Genomic DNA, 22,177 nt, shown 5'->3' with positions numbered 1-22,177 from the left:
CACGGACTGGCCTCGGCCGCGCACGCGCGGCTTTAAACACGACCGTTTGAAGACAGGTTAGGTGCGCGAGGCCGCGCCGTTTCTAACCTCCTTCGAGGAATCTTCCGAAGGATTCCCCAGGGCGATTTAATTCGATCGGTTTAGAGAAACAAGCCACCGTTAACTTTTCCCGAAACCGACCTTCGCCCGCCGCCATTTTCGGGAGCTCCGCTCGCCGACCCACTTGCAGTTTTCAATTAAGAATTACTCATTATTGGCCGCTCGTAAAAATCTATAAATATTCTGACACCTTCCTCGCGAGGGAGGGATTCGAATTCGTTCTCGGTCGAAATCTCGTGGGGCGAGTATTTCCCGAGATATTAATTAATAATCAACATCGGTCGAAAGCTGCGCCGCTCGCCGACCCACTTGCCGTTTTCAATTACGAATTACTCATTATTGGCCGCTCGTGGAAATCTATAAATATTCTGACACCTTCCTCGCGAGGGAGGGATTGGAATTTGTTCTCGGTCGAAATCTCGTGGGGCGAGTATTTCCCGAGATATTAATTGATTATAGAGATCGGTCAAGCGAGACATCGACGCCATGTTGGATTTCAGTGCTGGAGAAAACGAGCTGTGTAAACAGACGTTGCGTTGTTTATTGGCCGGTATTAACGTAATAGATGCCTAGTTAATTCGACGTATCCGCTTGGAATGAGTTCCGCAGATCTGGAATCTATGATTATACAGATAACGGTGATTCAACTCTCGTGTGCCTTCTGGAATTCCTTAGAAATCGGGAAATTATTATCCGCTGAGTTGTTTGCAAAAATTCAAGTGGGATAATATTTTGCCAGGTCGCACTTAATGGATGTCAAATGTACAGATGCTCCAGCTCGATAATACACGTAAATAGATACGCGCGATAAAGGTATACATCACACTGATTACGAGAGTCGTTTATTTAACACTTTATTCAACCTTCTTGGGCGGCTCAACTTTTTTCACCTAACCTATATTCTACTCTTTCGAAAGTATTCATTGAATTAGTTCATTTTTAATCCACTAGGTTGTGGTACAACTATGGATTTTATAATTTATAACTTAAGGCGTCCACAATGACGTGTTAACGTTTCTAATGAGTCGATGTACCCAGTTTGGAGAAATGTTTTATAAATATTTTCTCGTTTTCATATATAGAATGACCTTTTCATATATCACCTTAAGGGACGTCAACTTTATTAATAACTTCATACACACGTAATGCATTTTTCGTACATAATGTACGGCTTAAAATGGTAATTTCTGGCTCGGAAAAAGCCCACACTAAAATTAAAAACTGTGGAGGAAAATGAAACTCTTGAAGAGTGCCTATTCCTTTATTAATAACTTCATACACACGTAATGCATTTCATACACAATATACATCTTAAAATGGTAATTCCTGGCCCGGAAAAAGCCCACACTAAAAATAAAAACTGAGGAAAATGAAACTCTCGAAGAATGCCTATTCCTTTATTAATAACTTCATACACATGTAATGAATTTTTCGTACACAATGTAAATCTTAAAATGGTAATTCCTGGCTCGGAAAAAGCCCAGACTAAAAATAAAAACTGTGGAGGAAAATGAAACTCTTGAAGAGTGCCTATTCCTTTATTAATAACTTCATACACACGTAATGCATTTTTCGTACACAATGTAAATCTTAAAATGGTAATTCCTGGCTTGGAAAACGCCCACACTAAAAATAAAAACTGTGGAGGAAAATGAAACTCTCGAAGAGTGCCTATTCCTTTATTAATAACTTCATACACACGTAATGCATTTCATACACAATATACATCTTAAAATGGTAATTCCTGGCTCGGAAAAAGCCCACATCAAAGTTAAAAATTGTGGAGGAAAATGAAACTCTTGAAGAGTGCCTATTCCTTTATTAATAACTTTATACACGTGTAACGCATTTCATAGTACACAATGAACATCTTAAACTGGTAATTCGGATCTCGCAGTGGGTTTCAGACTCCCAGAAAATCCAGACGGCCTCGCCGGCTCCCGGAACCGTCGTCCCGGCTTTCTGCGTCGAATAGCTAGAAAAGTAATAGCGGAGATTTCTGAAAACGTTAACGAGCGGTAACGTAGCTTCCTGTACACGGTAAACGGCGGATAGTAGACGTAGGCCGGCACACACGAGTCTCGAGCGCGACTTCTAAATGGGGGCTTGGCCTTCTGGCATTGCGACACTCGGCTCGGGGCGTCGGTTCGCGGAAGCGCGCCTTCGCGCTACTCCACGAATACTGCGAATCCGCCGGCCGCGCTCCGACGCGAGTGTGCGCCTCCGCGCCGCCGCGCATGCGCGGATGCGCGCGCACCTACCCGCACGCGCTTTCTCACTCCACCGCGACTCCGAATGTGTCTATCTTTTTCGCGTGGGTTATTTCACTCTCTTTTTAACCGACTTCGAAAAAGGAGGTCCTCAATTCGACTCGTATATCCTTTCTTTTATTTTTTATTTATGTATGTCCACGCATAACCGGGTATTAAGGTGATATGAAAGTGTGATATATTTATAAGAGAAAGTCTAAATATTTAGAAAACTTTTCTCCAAACTGGGTGCACCGAATTATATGAAACTTTAACACGTGATTATGGAGGCTCTAACGAATAACGCAATGCTCGTGATATTTCATTTTTCATAAAAAAAAAAATGTTATTTTGATTCTAGTCTGGGCTAAATAAAAAACAAAAAGGTTCGAAAAATGAAACTTTAACGAGCATCGTATTGTTCCTCAGGGAACGTGCTGAAATTCCAAATTATTTATTGCACTCAATTTGGAAATAATATTCATAAAATTCAAGCACTTTTAGTATATAAGGTTGTATTAAAATTATGAGTTTAGTATCTTGAAAGTGAATCGGTATACATTTATTATACACTTTTAAATTAAAATAATAAATAAAAAAAATAAAATAAAAGATGGTTTTATAACATACTGTCAGACTTTTTTGTATGACGCAATTTTATAATTACTTACGAGTTTTATTTTAAGGATAAGTCTAAGACAAAATGCAATAAGTAAGTGAAAAAGTGTTATGAATTTAATTTTTGTTACAAATACATATGGACATCTATAGACCATCTATTGTAAATATCCACGATATATGTATATATATATTACGTACCATGTACAGACAACTAGCCTTTGAGTGTACCTAAAATAGAGTTAATATATATATTTTACATTCGTTCAATAAACATTTATATAGGATTAATTTACGGATATTCCACGTTGAGCGGCGCCTGTGAGGTTAGGTTAGGTTAGGTTAGGTAGGCGTGGAGAAGTCGACTTTATGAGCGTCCAGGTTCAAATCCCGTCAATTGGAAAAAAATTTTTCCTTAACAAAAATAGTAGAATTTATCTGCATAGCTGTACTGAACAAGTCCTCAAACAGATTCTACTTAAAAAGTGTTATGAATTTAATTTTTTTTACAAATACATATGAACATCTATAGACTATCTATTATAGATACCCACGATATATGTATATATTACGTACCATGTACAGACATCTTGCCTTTGAGTGTATCTAAAATAGAGTTAATAGATATATATATCTTACAAACGTTCAATAAACATTTATATAGGATTAATTTACGGATATTCCACGTTGAGCGGCGCCTGAGAGGAGAGGTTAGGTTAGGTTAGGTTAGGTTAGGTAGGCGTGGAGAAGTCGACTTTACGAGCGCCATTATGCTCTCGAGACATCGAGAAAGGTCCTTTTACCGACTTCCGCAGACAGTTGGCAGTTTTCCGCCGATTCGCCGTCTACATGGCCGCGTAGTTTCTGCCGCGATCCCCTTAACGATAGCGGTAAACGCAAACTGGCGGCCATTCGCTTTAAGAATCTCTTAACTAGCCGATCGTTGACGCGGCGTTTTTTCCTCTTTTCTCTTTTTGTGGAAAGCGCGGCAATTCGTCAAATGTCTATATCTTTGCTATCTTACATGGAGAAAAATGGGAAATAAGAGCCTTAAGGGGATATGAAAGGCGCTGAGAAATTTAATCCACGTCGATAAAGTGAAATTCATCTATACCCTTTTTGGTGGGCGCGCCATTTTGAATACTCAAGTGGTAACATAAGCTGGCGCGCCACGTTACCGACATTTATATTTGTGTTTTGAAGTCTTTTACAGTCTACGTTGATAATTGTACGAACTGAAGCGTTCCATATATCGTTTCATCATTCAAAAACTGTCGAAATCCCGTGAGTTCATGATTTTTTGTACTCTAATGGACCCATGGCGCCATCTGTGACGTTTAGCTGATTTTGGAAACCTCTCAAAAGCGAAATTAAAGACCTCTGAAGTCTTTTGCAGTCTACGTTGATAATTATACGAACTGAAGCGTTCCATATATCGTTTCGGTAAAGTAACGATGTAGAGATCGATGAAAAACTGTCGAAATCCCGTGAGTTCATGATTTTTTGTACTCTGATGGACCCATGGCGCCATCTGTGACGTTTAGCTGAATTTGAAAACGTCTCAAAGGCGCTTTTTGTGGAAACTGACGTGTTACGGTCTCCTTTGGAAACGTTTTGTCGGACCAACAGAAAGGCACGTTTCCGAGGGCTCAACTTTCTCCTAGATCCGTCACGCGATTGGTCAACCGGATTACCTTTCGTGGAAGAGCTTTTCGAATCGATTTCCTCCGTGGAATGAATCGGCGAAAGGAAATCCGGGAACTCCGGGTCGGCCTTCACGGTTTGACGGAAGAGAAGACGCGCGTCCGGTTCTTCGAGCTTCCCGGAACCGCTTCTCTACTTTCCCCTAGAGCCGTCACGTGATTGGTCAATCTTAACAATGAATATTTCGAAAAGTAATGATCTCTTAAAATTTCGCAAAAGGGCTTTTCGATTCGATTTTTCATCAGAATTGAATTGACACGGAGGAAATTTGGAAATTTCGCATAAGAGCTTTTCAATTCGATTTTTCATCAGAATTGAATTGACACAAAGAAAATTCAAAAGTTTCGCCACGGAGTAGGCGAATCGAAAGAGAACCCAGGTTCTTTCATTCGACTTTTTTTTAAAGGAAAAATCCAAGACTCAAATCGAGCACCCAACTAATTATCGTAGACTATTTATTTAAACGATCGATTTTTGAATACCATCTAATAGAAGCCAGGTTCATTAGACTTGATTCGATAAAACATGGCCCATTTATTATTATTATTATTATTATTGTTGTTGTTGTTGTCGTCGTCGTCGTCGTCGTCGTCGTCGTCGTCGTCGTCGTCGTCGTCATTGTTGTTGTTGTTATTTTAAGAAAAATCCGGTTTCTTAATCGAGCAGCCCACTCTTCACCGTAATACGTAATTTATTTATTTAAACAATTGACTTTTGAATAACATTTAATAGAAACCAGGTTCATTAGACTTGATTCGATAAAACATGACCCATCATTTTTTATTTCTAAGGAAAAATCCGTATTCTTTATCAAGCAGCCCACTCGTCACCGTAAAACGTAATTTATTTATTTAAACAATCGACTTTTGAATAACATTTAATATAATCCAGATTCATTAAACTGGATTCGATAAAACATGACCCATCCTTTTTTTTTACGAAAAATTCGGGAATTTAATTGCCAACGCGTCATCATCGAATGTAATTTATTTAAATAATCTACTTTTGAATAACATTTAATTAGAAACGAGGTTCATTAAACATGATTCGATAAAACATGACCCATCATTTCTTTGACGAAAAATTCGGTGATTTAATTACCAACTCGTCATCATCGAACGTAATTTATTTAAACAATCTACTTTCTAATAACATTTAATTAGAAACGAGGTTCATTAAACATGATTCGATAAAACATGACCCATCATTTCTTTGACGAAAAATTCGGGGATTTAATCGCCAACGCGTCATCATCGAATGTAATTTATTTAAACAATCTACTTTTTAATAACATTTAATAGAAACGAGGTTCATTAGACATGATTCGATAAAACATGACCCATCATTTTTTATGTTTAAGGAAAAATCCGTATTCTTAATCAAACAGCCCACTCGTCACTGTAGAACGTAATTTATTTATTTAAACACTCTACTTTTTAATAACATTTTATTAGAAACGAGGTTCATTAGACATGATTCGATAAAACATGACCCACCATTTCTTTGACGAAAAATTCGGGGATTTAATCGCCAACGCGTCATCATCGAACGTAATTTATTTAAACAATCGACTTTTTAATAACATTTGATACAAACCAGGTTCATTAGACATGATTCGATAAAACATGACCCACCATTTTTTATTTTTAAGGAAAAATCCGTATTCTTAATCAAACAGCCCACTCGTCACTGTAGAACGTAATTTATTTATTTAAACAATCTACTTTTGAATAAAATTTAATTAGAAACGAGGTTCATTAAACATGATTCGATAAAACATGACCCACCATTTCTTTGACGAAAAATTCGGGGATTTAATCGCCAACGCGTCATCGAGGTGACGCGTTTCCATCGGCGTTTAATCGCGATGGATCGTCGATAAACAATCTGAAAAATGTGCGAATTAAGCGGAAACGCGGCCGCTTCGTGTAAGCTCGGACGTATCCGATGATGGCGGAAGCTTGGCAACGTCGCGCCTACGTGCGCCGAGTTGGGTTAGGTGCGCCGGGTGAGGTTAGGTTCGCCAATCGATGACCCCGACCGTGAATCGCCGCTCGCCGGTGGAGGGGAAGGACCGAGAGCGATTCATCGGCCTGAACTTCGGCCCGGATCGATTTCTATCGACTTCGGGGAAGCTCGAACTCCCCGAGCGGAATCTCACGGCCGAGCCTTTTCCGCAAACCTCGGACGCGTTTGCATAAAGATGGCCGCCGGCCGCGCTTCGAGGATTCCCAAATTTACAGGGCTATGTCGTCCGCGTTTACGGGAACCTTGGGGACACCCAGGGAGCCCATGAAGTGGAATGTACGTAAATTAAGATTAAGTGAGAAGTTAAGACCCTTCAAATCAGTCGATTCGAATACAACACTTTTTTTTAAGGGTATTGGACCAAACTGTCCGAAACTTTGACACGTCACTCCTGATCGTCTAAGAATTGTCCTGAAATTTTATCCAAAATTTGGATTTTTGGATAAAATTTTATTACTTAGCCCAGACCAGACACAAAATGGCGTCGAGATCTGATATTTCGATCGATATACAATTATCGAAGGCTCTGATATGAGAATCGAAAGGGTCAGGACAATTTTACGACAATTTAGAACACTCTGGTAGTCGATAAACTCGCATTTGAACGGGATAAAGGCAAAAAAGTGCTGTATGCGCTTCTATGCCAAAACGATGGGAATACCAGGTCTCGGAGGGAAAATTTAATTGACCTGGAAATCACAGATGGCGCAGTGGGTTCCTCTGCAGTCAATTAGGGCGCCAGAAAGCACGAATCCAGAGGATTTCTGGAGTTTTACTTCGATTTCTTGAAAATTCCCGTTCAGTTTAGCGATAATCGATCCGAAGCCATCTTCACTCACTTGGACGAACACGTCGACACGCTTCCCGCCACTTTTATCTCCCGCTTCCGCTTTGGATAAAACGCCGTCGCATTACCGTGAAGCCGGAAAGCTTCTCGGAATTATTACCGGAGGTCCGATAAACCCGCCGATAGCGTCGCCTCGGAAAGGCGACCTGTAAAATCCGTTTCCACCGAGTCTCCGTTTAACGGCGGAAACTCGCCGGTCGGATTCGCCGAAAGGAGATAGTCCATCTTTCTCAAAAGAAGCGGCTCTCGCTTGGACCCGTTCCCTTCGTCGGCTTTCCGCCGTTATTTTACGATTTTCCGCCTCTCAAATGCGTTCGTTAAGGTGAAGTGAAACACGTCGAGGAACTTGATCGACGTCGATAAAGAAGATTTTTCTAAATGCCTACGTTGCCGACGTTGGTTTTTATATCGACAGCTGGGTCGAATTATATTGGGTATTGTACCAAATGGCATACTCCACCTGTCGTTTTCGTACAATAAATATCAAGAAATCGAAGTAAAACTCCAGAAATCCTCTGGATTCGTGCTTTCTGGGGCCCTGATTGACTGCAGAGGGACCCCCTGCGCCATCTGTGATTTCCAGGTCAATTAAATGTTCACTCCGAGACCTCGTAATCCCATCGTTTTGGCATAGAAGCGCATACGACACTTTTTTTGCCTTTATCCCGTTAAATTGCGAGTTTATCGATTACCAGATTGTTCTAAATTGTCGTAAAATTGTCCTGACCCTTTCGATTCTGATATCAGAGCCTTCGATAATTGTATATCGATGCTTCCCCATTTCGCTTAAAAATTTGTGCCGAGCCAGTTCACATGAATGGTCTCGCATTTTCACCACCAAAAACGTTCCGTAATACCGTCAGCTCCTCATTTTTCACATTTTCGCTCAATTTGCTTTACGTAATAGACCCCCAGAGCGCATCGCGAAAGACTTCACGGGAGCAATAATCGAGGCGACGTTACCATTTGTTGCAACATTGAAATAAAAGTTACCATTTGTTACAACTTTAAAATATAACGTTACCATTTGTTACAACACTAAAATAAAACGTTACCATTTGTTGCAACCCTAAAATATACCGTTACCATTTGTTGCAACTTTAAGATATAACGTTACCATTTGTTGCAACATTAAAATAAAACGTTCCAACTTGTTACAACATTAAAATAAAACGTTGAAACTTGTTACAACATTAAAATAAAACATTACCATTTATTACAACACTAAAATAAAACGTTACCATTTATCACAACATAAAAATATAACGTTCCAACGTGTTACAACATAAAAATAAAACGTCGCAACTTGTTACAACATTAAAATGAAACGTTACGGCGTGGAATCGAAAAGCGGCAAAACGAGGTTAGGTTCGAGTCGCTTCGATAGGTCTTTGGGTGGAGCCGTTAAAATTAGGTTCTCGGAAGAGGTGCGCGGGGGCGCATTCGTGCACTTCATGCGTTCCCCGATAACGAATCGGCGAGAGGTTAGGCTCGCCTCGCCTCGGGCGGCGATGCGGCGATCGCGTGCGAAGAATCTTTATAGTCCCGGGCCGACGTAGCGTTCTCTCGGGCTCTCTCGGCCCGATAGATCGTTCCTGGAAATGGCGCGCGCCCGTGGATCGATTACCAGGAAACTCGCCGCGAGGCCCCCTCTCCTAGTCTCCTCTTTCTCTCTTTCTCTCTTTCTCTCTTTCTCTCTTTCTCCCTCGTCACGATTTACCGGAATCGAGAGGTGGCGAAATCGACGTCTCGAGAGCGCGCCAGCTTCCGAAAACCCAAGCCGGCCTGTGATTGGCTGACGGCCAGCCAATCACGACGCTCCGACCTTACCGGGAAACCCGTGGACATCTTTGACTATAAAAGTACACCAGGGCGTTTATTACGTATTTTTGACGAGAGCGCTCACATCTCGCACTTTCATCTCACGTGGGTTTTATTCGACGAATTACGTATTCGCTATATGAATGGTCTCGCATTTTCACCACCGAAAATGTTCCTTTTTCACATTTTCGCTCAATTTACGTAATAGACCCCCTAGGTCTTTATAACGTGTTTTTTACGAGAGCGCTCACTTCTCGCACTTTCATCTCACGTGGGTTTTATTCGACGAATTACGTATTCGCTATATGAATGGTCTCGCATTTTCAGCACCAAAAACGTTCCGTAATACCGTAAGCTACTCATTTTTCACATTTTCACTCAATTTGATTTACGTAATAGACCCCCTTAAGGTGACCTGGGTCTTTATTACGTATTTTTGACGAGAGCGCTCACTTCTCGCACTTTCATCTCACGTGGGTTTATTCGCTATATGAATGGTCTCGCATTTTCACCACCTAAAACCTTCCGTAATACCGTAAGCTACTCATTTTTCACATTTTCGCTCAGTTTGCTTTACGTAATAGACCTCTTTAAGGTGACCTGGGCCTTTATTACGTATTTTTGACGAGAGTGCTCACTTCTCGCACTTTCATCCCACGTGGGTTTATTCGCCGAATTACTTATTCGCTATATGAATGGTCTCGCATTTTCACCACCAAAAACCTTCCGTAATACCGTAAGCTCCTCATTTTTCACATTTTCACTCAATTTACTTTACGTAATAGACCCCCTTAAGGTACCCCCCTTAAGAGACCCCGGTTGCTATGGTTACAAGTTCCGCAGCAACCGTTGCCATGGCGATCCCTGGTTACAGCATCCTAACAACCGTTGCCATGGCGATCCCTGGTTACATCATCCTAGCAACCGTTGCCACGGAGATGTAACCCAATCACGACGATCGTTCAAATCGAACGATTTAGCTCATAAATTCGGTAACCGTTTACATGGGAACGGTTATGGCGTAATTTATCATATTTGTAGTTGGGCATAAGAGATGGACCCGTGGTCACGGTCGGTGGATTAACGGTCAAGATGGCGTCCATTTCCGTGGTAACCGTCGCAATGGCCAAAAGGAAAGTCCAGAGAGGACAGCCGCTAGGATACCGTGACTAATCCGAGCGGAGTTGGGTAATGAAGGTTCTTCTTGCCGAGTTTAAGTCGGACGAAAGGCCGCGGATGCTCAGCTGTGCCGATTGCGAAGCTTCCGCGAAACGCCGCGAGGTCGCAGCGCCGCTTTCCGGAACCGCATTCGTCATTGTGGAACTCGACGAAAACGAGCGCTGCCGGTTGTTTTTACGCGTCACCTCGGCGCTACAAACGGCCGCGGGTTAACGTTAAAGGCGAATTAACGGCAAAAACCGCGAGAAACCCAATTGGAAAAAGTGAACCAAGGGAAAAACGGCCGCAACACTCGGAAACAATTAAACTCGAAGAACTGTATAAGCTCGAAGAATCCAGGAACTGGGATCTGATGGAGGCGCGGCGGCCATTTTGGAATCGCACGTCTCTATCGCATTAATAATTACGCAGATTCAATCCTGAGCGTCTCGATCGACGTTTAATTTGGACCCGATGAATCCCGGATTTAGTAAATCGCATGTCGCTATCGCATTAATAAATACGCAGATTCAATCCTGAGCGTCTCGATCGACGTTTAATGCCGATTTACTAAGTTTGAACCCGATAAATCCCGGATTTAGTACATCGCTTGTCTATATCGCATTAATAAATACGCAGATTCAATCCTGAGCGTCTCTATCGACGTTTAATATCGATTTAATAAGTTTGGACCCGATGAATCCCGGATTTAGTAAATCGCATGTCTCTATCGCATTAATAAATACGCAGATTCTATTATGAGCGTCTCGATCGACACTTGAATTCCGATTTACTAAATCCTAGACCCGATAAATCCCGGATTGGAGAGATATGGAAACGTAGTCAGTGGAACTAATTACTTGGAATGGGAAGGGGGCGATTGTTTTTAATGAATCTGGAAGCGAGATTCCTCGAGTTATTTCTGTCGCGAAGGATTTTGTAAAACGGGATTCCAGGACTCGATTTCAATTGCAAATGTGACTTAGCTCAGTTGGAAACTGCAGTTGATGGCATCTCCTTTCTCTTTTCACCTTTGCCGGGTCGCGATGCAGTTTCTCTGTCAGCCTTGACATTCCGTTGGCGCCGGGATGCTTTCCGTTGGATCCGCCGCCTGATTGGTCAACTTCATTTCTGAATATCTCCCAAACCATCAGTCGTAGAGAATTCTTGTAAAGGACTTTTCAATTCGTATTTTCATAGACTATTTCGTACCTCAAAATTATCGACATATTGACTCCTTGAGAATATACTCATTACGCGTTTCAGCAACTTCATTTCTCAATATCTTCCAAACCATCAGTCGTAGAGAATTCTTGTAAAGGACTTTTCGATTCGTATTTTCATGGACTATTTCGTACTTCAAAATTATCGACATATTGCAAAGACTCCTTGAGAATATACTCATTAGGTGTTTTATCAAATTCATTTCTCTATATCTCGTTAGTCATTCTTCGCAGAGAATTCTTGCAAAGGACTTTTGTATTCGCATTTTCGTGGACTATTTTATACCTCGAATGAATCTAAAGGTTGCAAGGACTTCTGGGAGGAATATCTGTCTCTTTCCGTTGGATCCGCCGTGTGATTGGTCAACTTCATTTCTCAATATCTCCCAAACCATCACACGTAAAGAATTTTTGTAAAGGACTTTTCAATTCGTATTTTCATATACTATTTCGTACCTCAACATTATCGACATATTAACTCCTTGAGAATATACTCATTACGCGTTTCAGCAACTTCATTTCTCTATATCTTGTGAACCATCCCTTGTACAGAATTCTTGCAAAGGACTTTTCGATTCGTATTTTCATGTGCTATTTCATACCTCGAACGAATCAAAAGGTTGCAAGGACTTTCGGGAGGAATATCTGTCTCTTTCCGTTGGATCCGCCGCCTGATTGGTCAACTTCATTTCTCAATATCTCCCAAACCATCACTCGCAGAGAATTCTTGTAAAGGACTTTTCGATTCGTATTTTCATAGACTATTTCGTACCTCAAAATCATCGACATATTGACTCCTTGAGAATATACTCATTACGCGTTTCAGCAACTTCATTTCACAATATCTCGTGAACCATCCCTCGCAGAGAATTCTTGCAAAGGACTTTTCTATTCGTATTTTCCTGGGCTATTTTGTACCTCGAATGAATCAAAAGGTTGCGAGTACTTCCGGCAGGGAATGTCTGGCATGCGATCCGGCACGCGACCGCGTTCCGTGCCAATCGCGTCGATCGTAAAACCACGTCACCCCTTCCCACGTCGCGGAGAAGAAAAAAAAAAAAAGAATACCTCAGACACGTCTCGGAAGTCCGCGCGAAATCGTCCCACTTGCGTTTCCCGATTATTTCCGAAGCCTTTCCGCAATTTCCCAGAAGCAGCGCGATCCTCGCCAACTGTGTTCCTAGAAGATTGCAAAAACGTGTCACGTGCGATCACGCGATCATTACTCGACGCTGCCAAGGAGAAAAAAATCGATTCGGGGGTTATCGATCAATTTAGGGGGAACATAAATTGCTCGATGATTTTATAAAACGTTTTTGCGCTTTTTCCTGATGGAGATTTGCAGTATTTCATGCTAATTGTATACTGTTTTGGTCGAAAGTTTCAGCAATTTAAGAAATGGCGTTATACAAACATGGCGGTCAAGGTATTAAAATGTAATTGTTTCGACAAAGATAAAAGAGTGACGTAAAAGCTGTTTTCATGAGACTTTTACAGTTTCGCCAATGAAAATTTACAGTATTTCATTCGTGTAAATTTTCGTCAAAATTTTAATAAAATTTAAAAACGACGTTATATGAAAATGGCGGACTTGGTTTCGAAAAGTGAATTATTTCGTGGAGACCTAAAAATGGACGTAAAGGCTGTTTTCATGACCCCTCTCATTTTCGCCAGTGGAAATTTACCGTCAAATGCCATCGCACTTTTACCATGAAATTCAAATCACGTAAGTTTTCGTTGAAATTTTCCCTAATTTCGAAAATGGCGTTATAAAAAAATGGCGGAATGGTTTCAAAAAATTGAATTATTTGGCAGAGACGCGAAAATGGACGTAAAGGCTGTTTACATGACTCGTCGCATTTTTACAGTATCTCCAATGAGAATTTACCGTCTCAAATGCAAATCACGTAAATTTTCGTCGAAATTTTCCCTAATTCTGAAAATGCTGCTATAAAAAAATGGCGGAATGATTTAAAAAATTGAATTATTTAGCGGAGACGCAAAAATAGACGTAAAGTCTATTTTCATGACTCGTCTCATTTTTACAGTATCCCCAATGGGAATTTACACTATCAAATTTAAATCGCGTAAATTTTCGTCGAGATTTTCACTAATTTAAAAAAAATGGCGGAATGGTTTCAAAAATTGAATCATTTCGTGGAGACGAGAAAATCGACGTAAAGGCTGTTTACACGACCTCTCGCACTCCCATACCGATCATAAATAACGTATAAAGGTTGAGAAAGAGGTCGACGATTACAAAAAAGAGAAAGAAAAGAGAGAAGTGTCACGTTTAATAAATTCGACGTGGTTAAATCTGGGCGATAAAAGTCGGGGTTATCGGCCGAGTGTTTCGATGATGTCGGTCGGTCAGGAAATCGCTCCGTAAGATTTATTATTAGAGCGGCATTAAGATGATGACCTCGAAACTATCTCGTGTTTTTTATTGCCACTGACATGTGTACGCGCTGGTAAAAAATCCTGGAAATGAATCAACCATGGGATTTATCTGGACCGAAAGTTTACTCGCTCCAAATAAACTTCATTTCTGCGTGAGGAATTTTTTTATACTTGTTTTTATTTTTAATTTCAAGGGCGGAATTGCTTTTCATAAATCAACATCGTTTATTTTCTCTCCCCGATTAAATGTCGTTTTATTCCAATTTATTTACAATTTATTAGCAATGTTTAAGGTGGTTTGAAAGTGTCATTCCTTTTTTATACTGCTTTTTATTTTTAATTTAAAGGGCGGAATTTCTTTTCATAAATCGAAACCCTTTATTCTTTCTTCAGGATTAAACGTCGTTTTATTCCAATTTATTTACAACTTATTTGAAATGTTTAGGGTGATATGAAAGGGTCATTATTTTTTTATACTGTTTATTATTTTTAATTTCAAGGGCGGAATTTCTTTTCATAAATTAACATACTTTATTCCCTCTCCACGATTAAATGTCGTTTTATTCCAATTTATTTACAATTTATTTACCATGTTTAAGGTGATATGAAAGGGTCATTCTTTTTTATATTGTTTTTATTTTTTATTTCTAGGGCGGAATTTCTTTTCATAAATTAACATTCTTTATTCTCTCTCCACGATTAAATATCGTTTTATTCCAATTTATTTACAATTTATTAGCAATGTTTAAGGTGATATGAAAAGGTAATTCTTTTTTTATACTGTTTTTTATTTTTAATTTCTAGGGCGGAATTTCTTTTGATAAATTGACATTCTTTATTCTTTCTTCAGGATTAAATATCGTTTTATTCCAATTTATTTACAATTTATTAGCAATGTTTAAGATGATATGAAAGGGTCATTCTACACTGATAAAAAAAGAAATTCATTGAACCTAAGTTAAATTTTTTTTAATTCCAGGAATTATTTGACTCTAATAAATTGTCATAATTTTGAATAAATGTTGCATTCAATTTATTCTAGTTCATTTGAGTCAAATAATTGTTATTTGAATTAACAGGATATTTCTTTGTTATTATTCGAAGAGATAATTTTATGAACAGAGCCAAAGAAATATTTTGTTAATTCAAAGAATAATTATTTGACTCGAATAAATTTTCGCGATTAATTGTCTTTTTTTTTGCATTCATAAGCGAGTCGGATTGAGGTTATCGAAATTCTTGCAAATTGTGGGAGAACGTGAAAAAATGTTGGCATTGACGTTCGCGTTTCTTCGCCGAGTGGAATTTGTTTAACCTTATCTCTCGGGAGTGTTTAACCGATAAGACAAAAGTTACATCGAAAACAAATGAGATTGTGAAACTAGAGTTTTACGTTCGCGGAATTCCAGATAGGGACATTTGCGTGCTTGTTTTCACGATTCTAAATGTTTGTAACAGTTTAGACCGTTATCACTCGACGTATTTCGAAGAAAAGAAATATTCAAATGCGACAAAGTCCTGTTTCTTTCAAAAAACTTCTTCGTTTGGGGTTAATCGTTAGTTTAGACGGAGGTCCGCACTGTCCGGCGGTTCGTTGACGACTGAGAGGTTCTCCGCGCGCCAGCGCCGTCGCGCGGCGGAAAATGCAACCACTCTCTAGGAAAAACACGATTTGCCGATAAACTTCTCCTTTTACTAAAGTAATGATCGTACTAACAACAAAAAAAAACCAGAAAACGCAACATAACATTTTTAACCGAATAATTGCTAAATTAGTTTCTCGCAATTGTTGCAATTGTTACAAAATTCGGTGCTGGGAGATTCAAGCGTCATGGTTAGAATGCAAATGTACAATGTTGAAATTTTGGTTAAAGTTCGAAGGTGAATTTTTAAAAATATATATTCTTCGGTGATATTTTTTGGTTCCTTGTCCAGCCTTGTCTCGATTATTGGAATCGTCATTTTGATCGTTTTTACAGCCGATCGATCGATCGATCTCGGATTCAGGGACACTTCGAGCGATCGCTCGAATCCAGTTCAGGGCCGAGTGGGAATATAGGAACTCGTATAAAATCACGGCCGTTTATCTGCTTTTTTTTTTCTCTTGTTTTCCCTTTCTTCGTTAGCTTCTTTCGACATTAGAATATTAAACGAGAAGTACTTCTCGCTGTCGACCTTCCCTTGCGATAAATGGAACGACTCGCATCCTCCAAACGGCGCGTTGCGCCTCTACTCGATATATCTGTTTATCGACCAAACGATGCACTTTGCAATAAAATAAGTGAAACAAAAGTTGTTCGGAACAGTGAGTGGCACAACTTTTGTTGGAAACATTTTTCGATATTGTGGATTCTTGAGCGGAGAATCCTCAGGCGAAACTGGAGAAGCGTTGAGATACATCATTTTTCCTTCGAATTTTCACGAAAAATTCAATTTTTCGCAAAAAGTAGACTTAACATGGAAAAATGATTCCTCTAAAAGTTTCCCTCGGTAAACTGAGGAACAAATTTTGTTAGAAACATTTTTCGATATTGTGGATATTTGAATAGAAAAACGTCACGTGATAGGGCGTTGCAACTCATCCTTATTCCATTGAATGTTCACGAGAAATCTAATTTCTCGCGAAAAGCAGGCGTAACGCAAGAAAATGTTTCCCGCAAAAGTTTTTCATAGCAACACGAGGAACAACGTTTGTTTGAAACGTTTTTCTCTATCGCGCACCGTTACCGAGAAATATAATGTCTAATGGGGACGTTACCTCAAAATATAATTTCTAATAGAAACGTTACTGTGCTATACAATTCCTAATTGGGACACTGCCTTGAAATACAATATCTAAATGGGACATTACCGCAAAATACAATTTCTAATCGGGACGTTACCCTAAAATACAATTTCTAATTGGTTCGTTACCGCGAAATGTAATATCCACTTGAGACGTTACCTAGAAATACAATTTCTAATTCGGATGTTACCCCGAAATACAATATCTAATTGGGACATTATCGCGAAATACAATTTCTAATTGGGACGTCACCTCGAAATACAATTTCTAATCGGGACGTCACCTCCAAATACAATTTCTAATCGGGACGTCACCTCCAAATACAATTTCTAATTGGGTTCTTAACACAATATGTAATGTCCACTGAAGACGTTACCTAGAAATACAATTTCTAATTGGGACGTTACCGCCAAATACAATTTCCAAACGGGACGTCACCTCGAAATACAATTTCTAATCGGGACGTCGCCTCCAAATACAATTTCTAATTGGGTCGTCACCACGATATGTAATATCCACTTGAGACGTTACCTAGAAATACAATTTCTAATTCGGACGTTACCTAGAAATACAATTTCTAATTGGGACGATACGTGGAAATATAATTTCTAATTGGAGCGTTTGCCGATTGGGTGACTCGAGGCGACCCGAAGTGACGCCGATCCATTTACGGATATAGCCCCAAATATACTCGGAATTCGCGAGAAGTTGACGCACGAACCAGTGAAAATAGTTGACGTCCAACGACGCGGAGGCCGACGTCACGGTCGTCGGCGACGTCGGCGTCGCCGACGGTGCGTGGGCGGCGATCGCCGCTTCCCGTCTGCTGCCAGCTGCTGCCAGCTACTATCAGCTACTATCAGCTGCTGCACGCAGAAAAAAGGATTCACAATCCTAACAAGAAATTTTACTTGTTGCAACTAATGGGAATGCTTGAAAATGGACTGCTACATTTTTGCTCAGAAACATTATATTGTTATACTAACATTTTTCAATATTTAAATTTTGAAACATTTTCGTTATACCAACATTTTTCAACACTTAAATTTTGAAACATTTTTGTTATGCCAACATTTTTGTTATACCAACATTTCTCAACATGTAAATGTTGGAACATTTTGGTTCTCGCGAACATTTTTCAACATTTAAATTTTGAAACATTTTTATGCCAACATTTTTGAACATTTAAATTTTGAAACATAAATTTTGAAACATTTTTGTTATAACAACATTTCTCAACATTTAAATTTTGAAACATTTTCCTTATACTAACATTTTTGTTACGCGAACATTTTTCAACATTTAAATTTTGAAACGTTTTTTACGTCAACATTTTTGTTCGGAAACATTTTGTTACACCATTTTTCAACATTTAAATTATGAAACTTTTTTTATGCCATCACTTTTGTCCAGAAACATTTTTGTTATACCAACATTTTGAAACCTTTTTGTTATACCAACAGTTAACCGAATTTTAGTTCACTTTACCAAACTCGGTGCTTCGGTTGTCATTTTGTTAATTTTAGAAAATCGTTTTGCCAATTAAACGAATATTATGGTTCAGTATCCCAAATTGCAAACACCTTTTTTGTCCGTGTACAAGCTGCTGCCAGTTGTTCCCAACTGCTCCCAGCTGTTTTAGGTTAAGTCGGGAATGCTTTCCCTTTTCCGTTCCGCTTCAGGGTCAACTTCTCTGCCGGACATTCTTTGTCCCGGCACTTTCTTTCCGAGAACGAGGCGACGTCTCGGTGATCCTAAAATTACACCGCCGACTTAATTAACCCTCAACTCCTATCTGTATTTTCTTGTCCGGTCGAAATCTATACCTATAATGTCTCTTAAGGTGAAGTGAACCCCCCCTCAAATCAGTCGACTCGAATAAGACACTTTTTTTAAGGTGAAGTGAAACACGTCGAGGAACTTGTTCGACGTCGATAAAGAAGATTTTTCTGAATGCCTACGTTGCCGACGTTGGTTTTTATATCGACAGCTGGGTCGAATTATATTGGGTATTGTACCAAATGGCATACTCCACCTGTCGTTTTCGTACAATAATTATAAAGAAATCGAAGTAAAACTCCAGAAATCCTCTGGATTCGTGCTTTCTGGGGCCCTAATTGACTGCAGAGGGACCCCCTGCGCCATCTGTGATTTCCAGGTCAATTAAATCTTCACTCCGAGACCGCGTATTCCCATCGTTTTAGCATAGAAGCGCATACAACACTTTTTTTGCCTTTATCCCGTTCAAATGCGAGTTTATCGATTACCAGAGTGTTCTAAATTGTCGTAAAATTGTCCTGACCCTTTCGATTCTCATATCAGAGCATTCGATAATTGTATTTCGATCGAAATATGAGAGCTCGACGCCATTTTGGTTCTGGTCTGGGCTGTTAAGAAATTTTTTTGAAAAATCCAAATTTTGAATGTGTCGGGACAATTCTTAGATGATCAGGAGTGACGTGTCAAAGTTTCGGGCAGTTTGGTCTAATACCCTAAAAAAAAAGTGTTGTACTCGAATCGACTGATTTTAAGGGTGTTTCACTTCACCTTAAGGGTATTGAATGAATAAACTCGGTTTCGAGCTAATACATTTGAGCGAGAAAATTTATTTGACGCGGAAATCGTAGATGGCGCAGGGGGTCCTTCTGCAGTCAAGTGTGATTCCTAGTTAAACCCGACCGAATAATTAGCAATAACAAAATATTTGTAATTATAAGGCTACCAAATTAATAAGAGACTGAAAATGATGGATGTCATCTCATGTGCAGGGTACACAATCCAGGCTCGAGGTTATGCCAAAGGGGACGAATCGCCATCCAGGATGCTGACGGTGATGTGCCCGAACTGCCGGCACCGGTTCCCGGCGCCAGGTTGCTGTTCTACCTTACCGACCGACCGGCTGGTAGGTGGAGCTCCGGACTGTGGTGGTTACTACGGAGGAGGACTTCTGGTCCCCCGAGGGTACACGAGCGGTGGAGGGTGCATAATAAACGCTCCAACCATCATCCACGGTCCGGCGATCATCCAGAATTCGCGTGTCCAGGAGTCAATCAAAAGCAATCAAGACCGAGGAAATCGGCAAAACGCCTTCCGGTACCAAGAAACGGCCTCCAGGTCGAACCAAACGACCCAATCCGAAGGATCTCGCCATTCTCAGCAGTCCAAATCCTCGATTTCCTCCCCGCTGGCTCCAGAATGCCACATAACGACAACCTGCGACCTGACCGGCGGTAGCGTGACGATAACAACCCCCAGCATCCAATCCGGAGGCTGTCTGATCCAGACCAGCGACTCCGGGATCCTGGTCCAGGCCCCTAGGATAGAGATCAGGCCAAAACTGACGAACGGCGGCTGTTTTGTGCAGAAGAGACTGTCCACCTCGGACCCAGAAGAAGATAACAACCTCCTGAGCGACGAGGAGGACGTGGAGGCGCTCTCCCCTGAGCACTTATCCTCCATAGGCTCCCCAGGGTTGCTGTTCCAAAGCCCGGAGTCAGCGACCTACACGCTGCCGAGTGGTTGTCAAGAGTTGCCGGGGACCAGGAGGAGCCCATCGCCTAGGAGCTCCAGGAACAGCTGCAGGAGTGAGAGCCTGGACCTTCTGCGGCTCCAGGAGCCCTGCTACACCAACTCCGGAAGCGGCGACTCCAGCAGTAACAGCTGCTCCGGTCGTTTCGGGTCGCGGAATGGGAACCAGGACCACCTATCGCTCCAGGAACATCATCAGCAGCCAGGAAAACACAAGTCCACGCAGGACCAGGGTGCTGGACAACGGCGGAGCTGTTGTTGCTGCTGTGGGGTCGTCCAGCAGAAGGTGTGCCAGGTGCACAGCGGGCCCGGGCAGGTGTCCTCCTGTCTGGAGGGGATTGACCCGGGGAATGGCCAGGCATCCGTGCAGATCCGCGTCAATGCCACCGTCCAGCTGCCGCCAAACGTCGGCCAGTGCACTGTGAACATCACAGCTACCACGGAGTCAGGATGCAACGCCAGCAGCGCGCGGAACCGCAACAACTTCCACGGGGGTGGTCTGGTGCAACCAGAAGGGGCTCAGCCCGCTGCAAACGACAACAGGAGGGACGAGACCCCCACGACCCCGGTCTCCTGGTTGATGCCCTGTCCCTGGGGTTTCGATAGCTACCTCCTAGACAAGGTGGTCAACAGACTCTGCGAGGCCAAGCGGCTCCTGCAGATCTCCGGATGGTACCACGAGGGCCTCAGCTGGCAGCAGAGCGAGAACCTGCTGAAGGAGGCACCCGTTGGAAGGTGGCTCCTGAGGGACAGCTCGGACTCCAGGTACACCTTCGCCGTTTCCGTCCAGACTGCCAGGGGACCCACTTCCGTCAGGGTCCACTACTTCCTGGGGAGGTTCCGACTCGATGCCGAGTCCAGGTTGGCGCTGGCCATGCCGCTCTTCGAGTGCCCTATCAAGATGCTGGAGTACTATGTGGAGTACTCCAAGAGGCTGGAGGAACAACGCGAGGTTTGGGTGGATTATAGTGGGCAGATTTATAGCCAGATCTATCTCACCAAACCCCTCGTCAAGGAAGTGTGCTCGCTCTCGCACCTGGCCAGACTGGCTGTTAATAAGAACAGACTGCCTACTGATAACCTGCCGCCTCTTATCAAGAACTACCTGCAGGAGTATCCGTATTGTCTCTGAGGATTGCGGGGATTGGAGCTGGAGGGGTCCTTGTATGATGGTTTTGATGGAAGAGGGTGAGGACAGGTCGTTGTCGCTATTTTGGATGACGCATCACGTGATGGGTCCTTGGATGATGGTTTTGATGGAAGAGGATGAGGATGGGTCATTGTCGCTATTTTGGATGACGCTTACATCACGTGATGGGTCCTTGGATGATGGTTTTGATGGAAGAGGGTAAGGACAGGTCGTTGTCGCTATTTTGGATGACGCATCACGTGATGGGTCCTTGAGTGATGATTTTGATGGAAGCGGCTGAGGATGGGTCATTGTCGCTATTTTGGATGACGCTTACATCACGTGATGGGTCCTTGGATGATGATTTTGATGGAAGAGGATGAGGACAGGGCGTTGTCGCTATTTTGGATGATGCTTACATCACGTGATGGGTCGTTGTTGCTATTTTGGATGACGCTTGCATCACGTGATGGGACCTTGGATGATGATTTCATGGAAGAGGATGAGGACAGTTCATCGTCGCTATTTTGGATGACGCATCACGTGATGGGACCTTGGCTGATGATTTTGATGGAAGAGGATGAGGAC

The 22,177-nt window shown here is 41.5% G+C and overlaps 1 protein-coding gene across 2 annotated transcripts in view; it reads left to right on the top strand.

Moving 5' to 3' along the window:
- LOC105695960 overlaps window positions 1–21,868 on the top strand; it is a 48,701-nt gene extending 26,833 nt beyond the window's left edge. For both annotated transcript variants that reach the window (XM_012418040.1, XM_012418041.1), the window contains exon 2: window positions 19,701–21,868. In XM_012418040.1, the coding sequence (XP_012273463.1) occupies window positions 19,701–21,592 (1,892 nt within the window). In that variant the 3' untranslated portion in view covers window positions 21,593–21,868. The remainder of the gene's footprint in view (window positions 1–19,700) is intronic.
- Window positions 21,869–22,177: the final 309 nt, after the last annotated feature.

This window comes from Orussus abietinus, unplaced genomic scaffold, assembly GCF_000612105.2.
Source record: "Orussus abietinus isolate OABI.00-Male unplaced genomic scaffold, Oabi_2.0 scaffold192, whole genome shotgun sequence".
NCBI lineage: Eukaryota > Metazoa > Arthropoda > Insecta > Hymenoptera > Orussidae > Orussus > Orussus abietinus.
The sequence above is the reverse complement of the archived record's forward strand: the minus strand, read 5'-3'. Positions and strand labels throughout refer to the sequence as shown.